A 16,768-nucleotide genomic window follows, 5' to 3' on the forward strand; every position below is an offset into this window, starting at 1 on the left:
GGTAATACAGTGGTAAGGGTAAGGGTAAATTTTTGAGCAGTTTTTCTTTAACTGTTGCTGTCCACTGATCCATCTTTTCTGCTTTATTTTTCTTTCCCCACTCCCTCTGCTGTGGCTGCTTCTTTCTAAAAGGCACTGAAGAAAGCACTAACCAACTTTGATAAAGCTTCTGGAACCCTGGACTACCAATAATGCAGTATGTAATTAAGGCCCTTTGTAGTATGTGGCAAGGCCCAAATTTACACAGCAGAGCTATACTGAAAAACATTGCAATGCTGAAGTGAAACCATCATCTTAAATGTCACATTTCTGTCAGACTATCTGCTTTCACTGCAAGAAATAGCTATAATTACTATAACAAAGATATTATAGCCTCTCTATTTTTTAAATAGATTACTTTGTACATGTGACAGTGCTGTGTGTATAGACAGCTTCCCCTGTATAATCAAGTCAGTATCCCTTCACTTGGGTGGGTCTTCCACATAGCAAGAGAGAAGGGGAAAAAACACCTTAAAATACAAAAATGTGATTACGAGACCACAAAAATTGACAGAGGAACTCACAGACAAATGTAGTATTTGAGATTACCGTATATTGAGCTTGCTCTTTGAAACTGACAAGATTAAAAAAAAAACCTGTTCCCTTTTCATGGAGTTAAAATTTGACAACCTTCATTTTACTGGAATACTTTGCTGCATTTTTAGAAAAGTGAAAACAATGAATGCACATTTATTTACATTGTACAGATGATCACTACTCCTGTGGGACTTGCAAGCAACTGAGAGGAGACATTTTGACCTATGCAGCCAGATGGAAAGTGGGAGAAATGAATTGATGTAAATTGTGGGATCATTATCTTTAGAAGGGAGAGGAGAGCATTTCTATTAGAAGTTAAACTATAGAGCTCTTTCGGGAGGAGACCCGGTCTTCAAACATTTGTAAAGCATTTAACACAACAGGGGCCCAATCCTAATAGGTGGCTCTGGGTATTGCCATAATATACATATTTAATAAATTAATTAAATAATTTAATTACACAACAGTATCCTGTAATTTGGGCAAAATATCCCCCCCCCACTCCATTTCTTACAGGGTTTAAGCAAAAAGGCAGTAACTGAGGTCAGCACAGTTCTAGCAATACAATTTAACTTGTGTTTACTGTAGAATTAGTTGAGGGGAGCACAATACATTACGGTTTGTTTAAACAAAACTAAACCCAAAATTTTGAGAGTGATAGTGTGGTAGACTATTTTAAAATTTTTCTACAATCTTGATTACAGTCTCCAGATTATGAAGCCAAGTTTAAGACCTAGTCTACTTGATTGTGACCGTTTCTTTTTTCCTGAATATTTAAGAGATGACATAAATAGGATAAAGTGTACTAGTCAGAATCAACTGTAACTTTTAATTTGATTCACAAGTATCTTACCCTTATCAAAGCTTGCATTAGCACCTCTGTCCAGTAGGATACGAACTAATTCCACATGAGCAACACTAGCAGCATACATCAGGGGAGTCCATCCAAACTGAAAACTAGATTCTACGTTCACACCTGTCAAAACGTTAAAAAAATTACAAAGGTAAATATGTATTTTATAACGCCAACTCCAATATACACAGTAAATGTAAATATTTAACTGTTTTCTCTAATGTGTTTCTATCTATTCCTAGGGAGAGAAAATGCTTTGTTCCATACTTTTATTTTCTTTGATCAATTAAAAGACTCCCTCTCTGCTTGGAACTCTGGAAACAAATTCCACAACTGAATATCAAGAAGCCTGATTCTTAACCCAACAAAACAAAACCACCGTAACTTTCAAACACAATCCCAGAGACAAAAAGATTTTAGAAAGGCTAGCAACACACAATTGCAGCAAAGTTATTAATTATTATAGCTGTGCCCAGATTTATCTTCTCCGCATAAATAATGCAGTGATTCCCACTGATAATAAAAAAAGATGATGACTTTTGGTTTTGCCTTATGAATTGGACTTTGTGTGGGAGATCACCAAACAGGAAGTAGGCTGTGTCTAGCGACAGTGAGAGGAGCAAGTAATTCCACCCTAGCTGGTTGCTGGGGTTTTCGTGATTTAGAATGCCCCTACACCGGCTCCCTCTGACCTCTGTCTGCGTTTGCTTTAGCATAAGCTACCTTAACGTTTAGTACTACCTAATTAAATGTCTTTAGAGGAAAAAACCAAGACTTAACCACAACACCCAGACGTGGTTCTAGACTAATGATTTCCCATGCACAAGAGAAAAATATTACCCAACTGTAATTCTGCTTCTCTAAAACCATCATTTATGCAAGTTTCTGACTGTTCAGTCTTTGCTTCTTAGCATAAGACTTGTGTTACTTCCCTATTTAAGATTTTGACCCTGGAGGGGAGCTGGGCAAAGCACATACCAGGCCCTGTATCCGGCTACTACATATCATGTCCTAAAAAACTGAAATGCTACCTTCTTGACATTCCAGTCAGGTCTTGCAACTGTCCAGGAGAAGCTCTCAAGACAAACATAATATAAAATGATCAACAAAAGATTTAAAAGTGCCCCAGAAAAATATTTTAAAAATAAGATGCAAGAGAATAATTCCTCAAAAAGTAATTTTCAAACCCCAAGAAGAATTAGGAAGGGAGTGGGAATGCTCAAACCCCAGTGCTGAAACTTGTATTGTAGGGTGGCGTAAGAAGGAAAGGACATAGCTGGTCAGTCTTCCCTCACCACCATCTCAAAAAGCAGAATTAAATTACCTAATATGGGAAGTGTTAAGATCAACACCACCAGGGACTATCAACCTCTTCATGTCTGTACCCTCTGAATCAGCAGTAGTGCCAGGCTTTTTTAAGTGAGGGAGGCACTACCAGTTCAGTGTCTGGCCAAGGAAGGACATGTCCTCTTGTGTGGAGGTCTTTCCCTTTCTGGAAATGGTGAAAGGTGGCACAGAAACAAGGGACTTGCCACTGGGTGCAAGACAAATCTGTCGGGGGTGCAGAAACTTATACCACTTTGAATGAGCCACCTCATGGTACACCTTACAGTACAGCCACTGCAGGGAAGCTTTGATTTGCCATGAAGGTAGCTAGAGAGTAGAGAGAGAAGAGAAAAACTCGTAACAGACGTCTTGGGACAAAGCTACCAGTATCTAACAGCTGCATGAGGAACAGACCATTTCCAGACTCCCAGAAAAAGAAACAAAAAACTGGACAATTGCTGTATGGAATTACACAAGTCAAAGAAAGTGAAGCCAGTTTGGAAGCCTACAACAGTCACAGTAACCCATTAGGAAAAGTAAGGAAATATGGCTGGGATTGAGATCTAATGTGAATGCTGAATTAGACCTAGATTATGAAGAGCCAAGATGCTCGAAGCATACTATTAGAAGGGTAACAACAGTGAATCTTGTAATCTTGATGGCAAATTGTTTCATGCTTCTACCAGAGACAGAAAGAAAAGAGGATGAGAGGTACATGGGGGCACCAGGAATGAAAAATGAGGATTGGTTTCAAGATACTGTACACCAGGGGTCCCCAACGCGATGCCCGCGGGTGCATCTAAATGTGCCCGCGTCCTGGCCGGCAGTGGAGCATCTGCCGAAATGCCGCCGAATTTCAGTGGCATTTCAGCGTCGCCGCCTCTTGATGACGCCGCTTGCTGCCAACAAGCGACGTCATCGAGAGGCAGCGATGCCGAAATACCGCAGAAATTCAGTGGCATTTCGGCTGATGCTCCAGCGCCGCCACGGTCCTTCGTCTGGCGCCTGCCAGACGAAAAGGTTAGGGACCACTGCTGTACACTATTAACAAAAAGCATGTTTAGATCTTGGCAGCACTTTTAACTCAGAAGGTATGTCTACACAGCAGCTAGGAGATGTAATTCCCAGTACAAGTAGACATACACGTGCTAGTTCTGCTTGAGTTAGTGCCCAAAAATAACAACTGTGGCCGTGACAGCAGCAGCAGCAGCTTGGGCAAGCCATTCGAGTATGTATCCAGGGATAGTCAGCTATATTGGTTCTCCTTAATAATACACCTGTGCACACAGCTGGCCCATGTAACCAAGCAATCTTATCACCTTCCAGATCCCTTCCATATCACTGTTTCACTCATATCTTGTTTCAAATTGGAATAAGCTCTTTACAGCAAGGACTGTGTCTTCATATCTTTGTGCTGCTAGCACAACTGGATCCTGATAGGGCCTTTTTATACTGCAATATAAAAGAACAACCAAACACCACGTCTAATGGCATGATATTCTGCGGCTCCATTAAATAAATATTTTAAATTTACCTACCATTATGGAAAGTATCTGCATGTACAGTGGACTGCAAGATGGCTATCAAGAATAGTGGCAGGGTTCACTTTCTTTGAGGCCAAACTCACAATTCTTACAAGGCAACTAAAACAAGTATTTTGAAGACTAGCATTTATTTACAGTTTAAATTCTTCTAGTTTTCTACCTCGGTCCCTCCTGCCTCACTCCACTGTATGTATCACTGGCTAGAGCTAGACAATGAAACTTAACCAAGAGATAAACAGAATGGAAGCTGAGCAAGACAGAAAGGTGGCACGACAAAAGTTTGGTAAGGAAACAGGCAATTGGGGGTAGGAGGAAGAGAAACATCAAGAGAGGCTGGGATGGCAATACCAGGGAAAAAGAAATGTAGGAAAAACAACAATACACACAGCTTTAGCCACTAGAAGGAATGTCAAAACTTGTTGCAGAAATGTGACTAGCAGTCCACTACAACTACACATGAGTGCGGTACAGTCTATATTTAAGGTAAAGTCTACATTCTCCTAGTGGAAAATGACATGAAGTCTCTCATCCCTCTGCAGTGACTTAAGTCCCTTTAGACTCAACTCTTGGTTTTACTGGGAACTACAGCATGCCAAAATCTCCAGCCAAATGCTGTCTCTGCTGAGTACTGCAGGTCTGACCATGTTGCTGCTTTATATATTATAATAGCTTGGTCATGTGGTTTGTCTGTCCTATATATTGCTATCACCATGATAAGAAGGGTGTTTAACAGCCAATGATGAGATTTGTTTTACAGCATTCAATACTGTGCAAGGTACCCTACAAAGAATCAAACTAATCCTTCTCAGAAGATATAGATATATATATAGATATATATATAAAGAATGGAGACTAGCATGCAAGAAGCAGAGAGAGAAGGGATGAGTGCACATAAGGAGTCTGTGGCTTCTGCAATGTTTTCTCCTTTTAATATTCATTTTTAGACCCATATCCTCTAGTCCTCTCACACACTGCAGCCCGATTTAATATAGCTATTAAATGCTTACATATAATTAACCCATACTCATTAGCAAACTTTTATCATGTTATCCTCCACAAAGTTACCCACAAGTCAATCTTTTAACCATACAAAACAGCTGAGAGAGTTAGAACTACTGACTCCTAAAGAAGGAAAGGTGGGCCATCCGTAGCACCTCACAGCTGTTCCTGCTGCTGTGCGCCTCCTGAAGGAAGCCAGGGACAACTTTAAGGGCCACTCCCTAGAACAGGGGTGGCCAACCTGAGCCTGAGAAGGAGCCATAATTTACCAATGTACATTGCCAAAGAGTCACAGTAATACGTCAGCAACCCCACATCAGCTCTCCCACTCCTCTCCCAGCGCCTCCCACCCAATGGCAGCCCTGCCAATCAGCACCTCCCCCTCCCGATCAGCTGTTTCCTGGCATGCAGGAGGCTCTGGGGGGGAGGGGAAAGGAGCGCGGACACAGCAGGCTCAGGGGAGGGGGCAGGAAGGGGTGGAGTAGGGCCACGGCCTGTGGCAGGGCCTGTGGCAGAGCCAGGGGGTTGAGCAGTGAGCACACCCCTCCGCCCCCCGGCACATTGGAAAGTTGGTGCCTGTAGCTCCAGCCCCAGAATCGGTGCCTAAACAAGGAGCCGCATATTAATTTCTGAAGAGCCACATGTGGCTCCGGAGCCACAGGTTGGCCACCCCTGCCCTAGAAAATGCTGTAGGCTTTAATCCACATGGCCTCAATAGCTCCTCTCTCTAGACTGCTGTGTACTCTAGGGATCCTTCTTATGGAAAACAAAGACATCCCACTTTTTATGCTATATGTACACAATTTCTCATCCAACTTGCAACTCAGGTACAAAACAAAACATTTCCTTTGCCCTTTTAATGCAATTGTTTTTAGTGCTTGTTATGTCCAGGTTGTGCCAGAGGTTTTTCTTTAACTAGCTGGATTCTAGCAATATAAAGATAAAGATCTGTGATTCACCTCCACAGGCAACACTTGGCATAAAAGTACCTTCCTTATCTCTGTTAACAGTAGAGTACACGGCTCCTCTAGTAGCATTTTGTCCAAATATTCCGTTGACTTATGTTACTATCAATAGGAAAGCTACTTTTGTAGACAGAAAATGAGATCTGACGTTCTAAATGTGAATGAGGTAATGCTTGAAGAACTAAGGTCAAGTTCCACGTACGGACTCTTATCCCCAACAGATTCAAGTTACTTGACACCTATTGAAATCAAAATGATGTACAGACAGATTTGTTTGGCCCATTCCTAAAATAAACTTTAGCACACAATCTGTTCATATTCAGACTCAGTTAATTTGTCCTATAAGAATTCAAAGATGCAAGTCACTGGTGGATTTATATGACTTATTTCTCTGGGAGAGCAACAGTCCTCAAACAATCATATCCCTGCATACTCTGTCAATGTGCAGTGTGGCTCTTAGATATAACCAGATGTTAATTACTATTTCTGCACGTAATTTCTCTCTCAGCAGCAATGCAGAAACACCAAGATCTAGCCCAGGTCTAAAAAGAATTTTTGGACTCAGTAAGTCTTCACTGTTGAAGTACAGAAGACATTATTAAAAACTGAATTTACTCTGAGATTTTAGCCTTATTGGTCACTGCAGGGGTGGCACCGCAATCAATATTTTCCATCTTTGTGGATGTGAGAGAAAATGGGGCAAATAGGAATTATAAAGACCACTCAAGTCTGTGGTCTAAGTCTCATGAAAAGAAACTGATTTGAAATAAATTGTGATGATAAAGGCCTAATTTTGAAGTTCTCAAAAGATGCTACTTTAAGACCTTTTTTTTCTTCTTGGCAGTACCCAAGGAATCAAGTATAGGCTCAAGAACTGTTCTGAGGACAGAAGAAACAGAGCTAATTCTCTCTCTTAATACCCCAAGTTGGATGTTGACACTGTATTTACACACTTTTTTATTCACCCTATTTACATACATTTCTAAGGCAACGTTCTCTGTAGCATCTATGCAGTCAACCGCATCAAAATGAAAAAATGCACTTTACATAAAAGATAAAGATCTATTAGATTGCCTGTTCCCTTATCTACTCACTTCCCCCACCAACACAGAATTTTACCCTACACTATGACAATGTGATAGCCACAGAGTTTCCTTCACTCCTATGTTACAGCAACACCTCCAAAAACCTTTGGGTGGATTCTCCATCACTTTGCCAAATTTACTTCTGAGGCAAAATTAACATTAGATTATATGTAATTTCTCATGGGCTGCTCTAGTTTGTGACATAGACTGCAGTGGCACAGAACTTGGCTCAAAGCTGTCTTTCCTCCACTTCTCTCCTCAAGCTGTACCTTGGGAATATGCCTCTAACAAGTTCTACTGAGCAAATCTGGTTGGATCAACAAAGTTACCTCTATGACCCCGGAACCAACTCCTCATCAAATTGAATTACTGCGCCTATACTATAGCTCTTCAAAGAAACTGATGAACAAATTTAACATTGTCCAGACTGCTTCCCCACCTCTCATTGAACCCATTCTCAGAAACAGCCATACCATTTTTGCTAAAAAAATTCAAAAAAGAATTCTGCCTGTGGCAGACAGCAACATCGAAAATTTCAGACTGAATGGTTAAAGTTTGCCAAAGTTATAAGCCACTAAAAACAGAGGCTTATAATGTCAATCATTAGGCAATGCTAACTATATAGGCACCACTCACAATTAGCTCCACCTATCAACAAAGAAAGCTTTGATACAAAGTATGAGATCACAAACATTGAATTCAAAGTGATGTTAATTTGCTTCACCCTCTTAAACAACCAATTTTGCCATAATAGTGTTTTTACTTAAAATGAATGCAATACTGTGGTCAAGAAATTGGCAGTTTTTATTTTCAGAAGATACATCACTCAGTTTAATATCTGAAAAAACCCTTGAGTTTGCCAACAAGTTTCCAGAAATTATACTAATTTTCTCAGAACAGATACTCTTTGGTGCTATACTCCAGTTTTCTGTTGAAACACAATTTTCTGAAGATCACCATGAGGCAGGTTAATTTATCTGTGTAGCTCATGACCAGGGCTGGCTCCAGGGTTTTTGCCGCCCCAAGTGGCAGGAAAAAAAAAAAAAAAGCCGCGATCGCGATTGGCAGCAGGTCCACCGCGCCGCTTTCTTCTTCAGCTGCAATTCGGTGGCCGGTTCTTCCCTCTGAGAGGGACCGAAGAATCCGCCACCGAATTGCCAGGGAAGAGCTCAAAGTGCCATCCCTTCCCCTTGGCCGTCCCAAGCACCTGCTTGCTGAGCTGGTGTCTGGAGCCGGCCCTGCTCATGACTGACCACTCTAACTGCCCTGGATACTGCAATAAAGGATGCAATACCTGAATACTGGGTTAATGGAAATGTTTTCTAAGCGAGGAAGCCATTTGAAAAAATCAAACTAGTATTTTTAAGCCAAATTTGTAAGAGTGAAAAACATCACACAAGTTGATTAAAGATCAGACAATCTAGCAATCTGAAATTACTGTTGCCAGGACAGACCAAGAGGCAGACCGCAGGCAGGGCCAGCTCTAGGCTTTTTGCCACCCCAAGCCAAAAAAAGGTGTCCGAAATGGCACCCCTAGCACATACTTGGTTTGCTGGTGCAGCCCTGACCACAGGCACAATCATGCTGGTGAGTGTGTGTGTGTGCGCGCAATTTCCAATCAGGATAGGTACATCTCTACCCTGATATAACGCTGTCCTCGGGAGCCAAAAAATTTTACTGAGTTATAGGTGAAACCATGTTATATTGAACTTGCTTTGATCCGTCGGAGTGTGTAGCCCCCACCCCCAGAGCACTGCTTTACCATGTTATATCCGAATTCATGTTATATCAGGTCGCGTTATATCAGGGTAGAGGTGTATAAAAAAACTGAAAAGCAAGAACCACTGAATTCCCACCCTCAATTTAGCACCTCCCCACACACGCAAATTGACAATACATTGTTTGCAAACCTAGTATTCTCTTTTTAAAATATAGTGATAACAAAATGTAAGGAAGTAGAGGATACTATACAGCATGCTTAGTATATTCCATCTGAAAGAAAACCTTACCAATGAATCAAGAACCCTGAACATCTGAGCTATGGTACACAATGTTATTCCTGGCAAACTAATGACTTTATGGCAATGCTGGATGGTGACCCACTCATAAAGAGATAGTGATTCTGTAATTACATTTTGAATAAATATAGAGTCTATACTGTTTTACAAATGTTTGATTACACCTACACAGGCTTAGCAATACTCCTTTGACATGAGAAATTTAGAAGGCCTTCTAAATTTCTCATTTTCCCAAATTCAATACATTTGAGTTGAGTTTACAATCCACTTTTCTCACCTGAATTTAAAAGTTCTTCAATCATGGACACATCCCCAGAAGTCAAAGCTTTCTTTAATGTTTCATCCTTGTCTTGTAACCGTAATGTTTTACTAAATTGCTAAACAGGCAAAAAAATAAAATCAGAGCCAGGTTACTTCATAATAAACATTTTTTCTACTCAACTTTCAACATGCTTTTGAAGGCATGCTGGGGAAGGAAGTAGAAGAAAAATCATTGTTTTCTTTCCTTTATCTTGGTCTGAATAATTGCCAGGATTTGTTTAGGTTCTACTATAACTTACTGATAAGGACAATGCAAGAGAAAGTTACAGCATAGAAAGGAAAATAATTTACATACAGTTCTACAGTGAAATACATGTGCCTGTAAAAATGGCACTTTTTTACTCAATAGATCTGCTCTCCTAGCACATTCCACCAAACTGGCTTACATTATTAAAAAATGAGATTTTTACGAACCAACACAGCTTGTGGAGAGGTAGATTTATTTTCTTGCTTGCACAACAGAACTGATAGTTCCTATAGCAAGGCTACCCATTCTCAAAAGGGACTGAGTCCAAGTCTGGCAATACCACCTTGCGACAATACTCCTGACTGTGGAGCCCAGTGGCGGGATTCAGCAGCTATGTCACCCAATAGCGAGAGTCAGCAGCCAAGGATAGAGGAACTCAGGCCTTCCCTACTCCACTGGGTTCCAACCCAGAGCCCAAAGAAACAATAATTTACATTGCACAAGCTAGGAGACAGGCGCCCCATGCCTAGTCCCTGGGCCATTTCCTACCCCGGCTTTAGATCATCTGAAGATCTGTCTTGTGGTCCCCTTTGGGGTTCTTGTCTGTGGTGGTTCAGCGTCCACAGCCCCTGTGGCTGAAAAGTCTGTGGCGGTTTGACCATAAGGCCTGGTTCCAGCCTTTGGGAATCTCAGTGGCTTCTCTGCAGGAGACTGTAGACCCATCTGCTCTTCTGCTCAGTCAGCCCAAACTGAGCTGAGTGCTGCCTTTTGAGCCCTCCCTCCCCAGCAGGGGTGAGGGGGCATGGCTTCCTGTGTCCAGAGCAACCCCTTTACCATTGTCTCTGCCATGTGGGGCTCGTACACCCTGTCACACGCATGCAAGCCTAGCCTTATGCTGTCAGTTACACTTGCATACACAACAGAATCCAAGGCCAATGTGGTTGCATAGATATAATTAAAGCAGTTTTTTATCACAAATCTATTACTGGAAGTGCTGGCAGAATACTGGGGTGGGGTGGAATCATGAATATTTCGTTATTGTTTGTTTCCAGTCACAGCATGTGATAAGTGTCACCTAAACTCTGCATTTCCCAGTTTTCTAACATTCATTATTCCTTATTAAGAAACATAGTATGACCTGATAATTAGGCTTGGAAGGATTAGATATTTATTGGTAAATGTTGATTTCACCATATACACAAACCAACGAAAAATATTTCCAATAATAATAATACTAATCAAAATTTCCAGATAGGTAATCCCAACAACTGAACATTTAAATAGATAAAAACAGAAAAAAGAATGCTTAAAAATAAACACTGATCTTATCCGCAGGTTCGGCCAATCGGGGGCTGCAGGAAGGGCGGCCAGCATGTCCCTCATCCCGTGCCGCTTCCTGCAGCTCCCATTGGCCTGGAGCGGCGAACCGCAATTGGCCAAACCTGCGGACAGCAGGGGCTTTCCCTCAACAAGCGGCAGCCCAAGTTTGAGAACCACTGGTCCAGAAACTCACATCAGTAGCTCACAGATTAGCAATTTGTTCATTCAAAATATTTACTGAATCCTGAAAATGGACCCAGTTCACCAAAGCATTTAGGCAGGTGCTTATTTCCATGCCTATTCAAAGTACTTAAGCAGATGCCTCACTGAAATTAATGTGACAAAGTCCCTTTTCGGAGTAGATTTGAACTTTAAGTCTGAATCCTGTAAAACACAGGAATCTTAAAAATACCAATTTGCTAGGAGCAGCCAGAAGCCTTCAAGACCCCAGAACTATAATATTCAGTTCAACTGTGGTGAAACTCCAAGGCAAAACTGATTTAATTGAGTGGAATTTTTCTTCCACATCATTACAAACACGTTTGTCAATACAGTGATATGTCCTGGCTGCTCCTAAAATCATTTTGGTACATGAACAATTTACACTTTATTTAAATAAAAACAAAATTAGAAATAAGAAGGTAGCAGAAGTTATATTTCTTATGAATACCTAATACTCTAAAACAGAAATAAGATTTTTTTTGTATTATCTTAAAACGTCCCACGGTCACTAAGTCAATTGGAAACTTTTGTGTGGATTCAGTATAAGGTTGTGACAGTATTTAACACTTAGCTATACTGCACGCTGCACTTCTAAAGCCATGTACAAATAAAGTACAAACAAGGCAGAAATGCGGGGGGTGGGAGGAGAACATCCTCAGCCACATCCCCATTGACAGAAGGCTGTGACCCAGAGGGTGGATGACTTATGGGCTTTGCTGGATCAGCACAGGCCACGCATGGGAAGCCGTGGCTGCTCGGGGTGCTCCCAGAGTTGGTACCACGGTAGGACTCTATATCAAAGCAAGGCTCACATCACACCCAGCGAGCCACGTGTGCAGCAGCGGTACAGCTCACTAGGTTGCCAGGCGTCCGGTTTTCAACAGAATACCCAGTCGAAAAGGGACCCTGGCAGCTCCAGTCAGCACCGCTGACTGGGCTGTTAAAAGTCCAGTCGGCAGTGCAGTGGGCCTAAGGCAGTTTCCCTATCTGCCCTGACTCCACACAGCTTCCGGAAGCTGCCTGCATGTCCCTGTGGCCCCTCGGTGCAGGGGAGCCAGGGATACTCTATGTGTTGCCCCCGCCCTGAGCACTGCCTCCATAGGTCCACTTGGCTGGGAACCACGGCCCATAGGAGCTGCAAGGGCAACACCTGCAGGCAAGGATAGCATGCAGAGCCCCCGGCCAACCCTGCACCTAGGGCAGGGGTGGGCAAACTACAGTCGTTTTAAGATGGCCCGCAAGCTCCCACTGGGGAGCGGGATCTGGGGCTTGCCCCACTCTGGTGCTCCAGCCGGGGCGCAAGGTCGGGGGCCGCACCATGTGGCTCCTGGAAGCCACAGCAAGGCCCCACCCTGGTGCTCCAGCTGGGGCGCAAGGTTGGGGGCCACTTCACGCAACTTCTATAAGCCACGGCCTGGCCCCGCTCCAGCTCCTACACACTCCAATGGGAGCTACAGGGGTGGTGCCTGTGGATGGGGCAGCATGCAGAGCCGCCTAGCCGCGCCTCTGTGTAGGAGCTGGAGAAGGGACATGCCACTGCTTCCGGGAGCTGCTTGAGGTAATCACCACTCGGAGCCTGCACCACTTGCCACATCCCAACCTCCCTGCCCCAGCCCTGATCCCCCTCCTGCCCTCCAAACCCCTCAATCCCAACCCAGAGCACCCTCCTGCACCTCAAACCCCTCATCCCCACCCCCAAGCCCGCACCCCCAGTCAGAGCCTGCATCCCTTCCCACACTCCAACCCCCTTCCCCAGCCTAGAGCCCCCTCCCTCACCCTGAACTCATTTCTCGCTCCCCACCCTGGAGCCCCCAATTTTGTGAGCATTCATGGCCCGCCATACAATTTCAATTCCCAGCTGTGGCCCTCAGGCTAAAAAGTTTGCCCACCCCCAGCCTAGGGGACTGCAGGGACACATGGGCCACTTCCAGGAGCCACCTGAGGTAAGTGCCATCCCTGGCCCTACCCATGAGCCTGCAGCCCCAGCTAGAGACCTCACCCCCCTCCCACACCTGAACCCCCTGCCCCAGCCCAGTGAAAATGAGTGGGTGGGTGGTGGAGACCAAGTGAGGAGGGGGGGGGGATGGAGTGAGTAGAGGCAGAGCCTCGGGGAAGGGGTGGGGGTGAAGGGGGTTCAGTTTTCTGCAATGAAGAAGTTGGCAACCCCAGGCCCAACCGATGAGCGCCGAGCACGCGGGCCAAGCAGGGAAGCGCTCTGGACCGCCCCGCAACCCAGCCCCGCCGCGGAGCTCGGCACCCAGCCCGGCCCCAGCACCACCGCCCGCTGGGCAGAGCGGCGGGAGCCCGCGGCCGCCCCCACCTGCGGCTCGTGCTGCACGAACCCGATCACCCAGCGGTCCTCGTCGCTGTCGCTGCTCTCGCCTCCCCCGGCCACCGCCAGCGAGCGGGAAGCCCCCGGCATGGCCTCTGCTGCCGCCGGCCGCGCACCCGCACTGCGCACCCGGGCCCCGGCGCCCCAGCCTCGTTTCCACTCCCCGCCGCCAGCGCGGGAAACCATCTCCGGTGGGAAGCCGCTGCGGGGCACGTGGCTCTGCGGCGGGGCCCGGGGGACTGTGCGAGGGCGTGTTCTCCACGCCCCTGCCCGGGCGGGGCAGGGAGACCGGGCTGTGGGAGGAAGCCTGCGGGCGAGGCGGAGGGACCTGCAGGCAGGGCCGTGGGACCCCGCGGGCGGGGCTGGACGTTGCCAGTTTATGAGTCATGTCAGGGTTTGGGATTTTAATTAAGGCAGCATAAATCCCGCAGGAAGGGCCCTATCTGGGCCCCTGAACAAGGTCCCATTAATTTCAATAGGAACGGGTGTTCTCAGCTAGTGCTTCTGGGACAGATCTGACCCTCTTGTCCCCCCCCCCCCTCCCCGAAATGTGATGGCTGCTACTTACAGGATGGGACTAAAGTATAAACCCCATAGTCAGTGATTTCTACTGCTCTCAGAACAAGGGTTGTCCTGGGTGGAAAACTTTGAAGTAACACCACAGTAGCATAGAAAGGAGTGCTGAGGAGTCACCCTTATGGTCTCCTTTTACCATCACTAAATTCACAAATCTCTGTTTACAAAACAAATTAGGAACCCAATCCCACATTCCTTTCCTTGATGTCCGTGTGAGATTTGGTTGGGTAAGGAGTGAAGAATTTGGCCCTAAATCTAGTAGCAGTGTGCACTACCTGTGGGCCAAAGGCCAAATGCACTTGGTGAGTCATAAAATGTGGCCCTGCCTGCTACTTAGTTTCTTACTTCATCTACAGCATGAAGATAAGATCACATGTGATTTTTTTATTGCAAGTGAATTCTAAAAGCCAGCAACTGTTATTAATCTGTCAAGATAGGTACAGGTAATAAATATTATAGTTCTGTGCATTACTTTGTTAATGTTAGGAACCTTTAGGAAATGGATAGATAATAAGACAGTAAATATCATAATACCACTATATAAATCCCTGGATGGGTCCTAACTTGAACACTGTGTGCAGTTCTGGTTGCCCCATCTCAAAAAAAGATTTATTAGAATTGGGAAAAAGCACAGAGAAGGATAACAAAAATGATGAGGAGTTAAAAATAATCTCTTCCGTATTAGGAGGTATTAAACTGTTCAGTTTAGAAAAGAGATGCCTAAGGGAGGATATGGTAGAGGTCTACAGAATCACAACTGGCATGAAGGAAGTGTTACTACCCCTTCCCATAACACAAGAACCAGGGGGCTCCTCTTGACACAGGGGCTGGCTTCCTCCTTGCTTTGGGGGTGCTCAACCCCTGCGAGGCCCGGCCCCCACCCCTGCCAGGCCCCATTCCTCCCACCCCGCCTCTTCCTGCACAGTTCTGCCCCCTCCCCCAAGCATGCCCTGTGCCCGCACCTCCTCCTCCTTCCAGCACGTCCTGCATGCCATGGAACAGCTGATCCGGGGTAGATGGGAAGCACTGGGAGGGAGTGGGGGAGGAGTTGATGGGCAGGTCTGCTGGCAGGCAGGAGGCACTGTGGGGGAGGGGGAGGAGGCAGCTGCTGGTGGGTGCTAAGCAATCACTAATTTTTTTCTGTGGGTGCTCAAGGGCTGGAGCATGGAATTGGCACCTATGCCTCATGAAATTAATAGGCAGCAGGTTTAAAACAAAAAAAAGGAAGTCCTTCACACAGCAATCCATCAAACTGTGAAACTCGTCAGGGGATGTTGTGAAGGCCAAAAGTAAACTGGGTTCAAAGAAGAATTAGATAAGTTCATGGAGGACAGGTTAATCAATAGCTATTAGCCAAGATGGTTGCGGATACAATTTCATGCGTATGTTTAAGGCCCTACCAAATTCATAGCCATGAAATTTGGTCTTTCTCCCCTCCCCCCTGTGAAATCTGATCTTTTGTGTGCTTTTACCTTGTACTATACAGATTTCATGGGGGAGACCAGCATTTCTCAAATTGGGGGTCCTGACTCAAAAGGGAGTTGCAGGGCGGTCAGAAGGTTATTTTAGGGGGGTCATGATATTGCCACCCTTACTTCTGCGCTGCCTTCTGAGTTGGGCGGCTGGAGAGCAGCGGCTGCTGGTTGGGTGCCCAGCTCTGAAGGCAGCGCCCTGCCAGCAGCAGCGCAGAAGTAAGGGTGGCAATACTATATCATGCCACCCTTACTTCTGCATTGCTGCCGTCATTCAGAGCTGGATGGCTGGAGAGTGGCGGCTGCTGACTGAGGGCCCAGGCAGCAGCACAGAAGTAAGGTGGCAGTACCATGCCATGCCATCCTTACTTCTGTGCTGCTACTGGCAGCGGCTTTGCTTTCGGAGCTGGGCTCCCAGCCAACAACTGCCACTCTCCAGTTGCCCAGCTCTGAAGGCAGTGCCACTGTCAGCAGCAGCACAGAAGTAATGGTATCAGTACCGCAACCTGCCCTACAATAACCTTGTGACCCCTCAACTCCTTTTTGGGTGAGGACCTCTAAAATTACCACACTGTGAAATTTCAGATTTAAATAGCTAAAATAATGAAATTTATAATTTATTAAATCCTATGACTGTGAAATTGACCAAAATGGATTGTGAATTTGGTAGGGCCCTACTTACGTTTTCATGTGTGTTACAGGCAATATAAGTAGTGATGCCTATAGTTATAATTGCCCAATACTTCCCATTCTAAGACCTTTTTTTAAAATTACTTATCAGTTTGCCAAAATATAACTGTTTGGGCTGAAATTTTCCTTGCCAAGTGTCTAATTTTTTGGGTATCAGAGGGGTAGCCGTGTTAGTCTGGATCTGTAAAAGCAACAAAGAATCCTGTGGCACCTTATAGACTAACAGACGTTCTGCAGCATGAGCTTTCGTGGGTGAATACCCACTTCTTCAGATGCAAGTGG

General features: G+C 45.0%; 1 protein-coding gene across 2 annotated transcripts in view; it reads right to left on the reverse strand.

The window, feature by feature from the left end:
- Positions 1–14,042, reverse strand: part of ASZ1 (ankyrin repeat, SAM and basic leucine zipper domain containing 1) — a 104,528-nt gene extending 90,486 nt beyond the window's left edge. Inside the window, exons 1-3 of one of the 2 annotated variants that reach the window (XM_039508761.1) lie at positions 13,737–14,042; positions 9,644–9,743; positions 1,430–1,552 (exon numbers count right to left, since the gene is read on the reverse strand). In XM_039508761.1, coding sequence (XP_039364695.1) covers positions 1,430–1,552; positions 9,644–9,743; positions 13,737–13,934 — 421 coding nt within the window. In that variant the 5' untranslated portion in view covers positions 13,935–14,042. Of the gene's footprint in view, positions 1–1,429; positions 1,553–9,643; positions 9,744–10,423; positions 10,745–13,736 lie in introns of those variants that run through there. The other variant, XM_039508849.1, reaches the window with a different exon arrangement.
- Between the last annotated feature and the right edge of the window lie 2,726 nt (positions 14,043–16,768).

This window comes from Mauremys reevesii, linkage group 1 (genome assembly GCF_016161935.1).
Source record: "Mauremys reevesii isolate NIE-2019 linkage group 1, ASM1616193v1, whole genome shotgun sequence".
NCBI lineage: Eukaryota > Metazoa > Chordata > Testudines > Geoemydidae > Mauremys > Mauremys reevesii.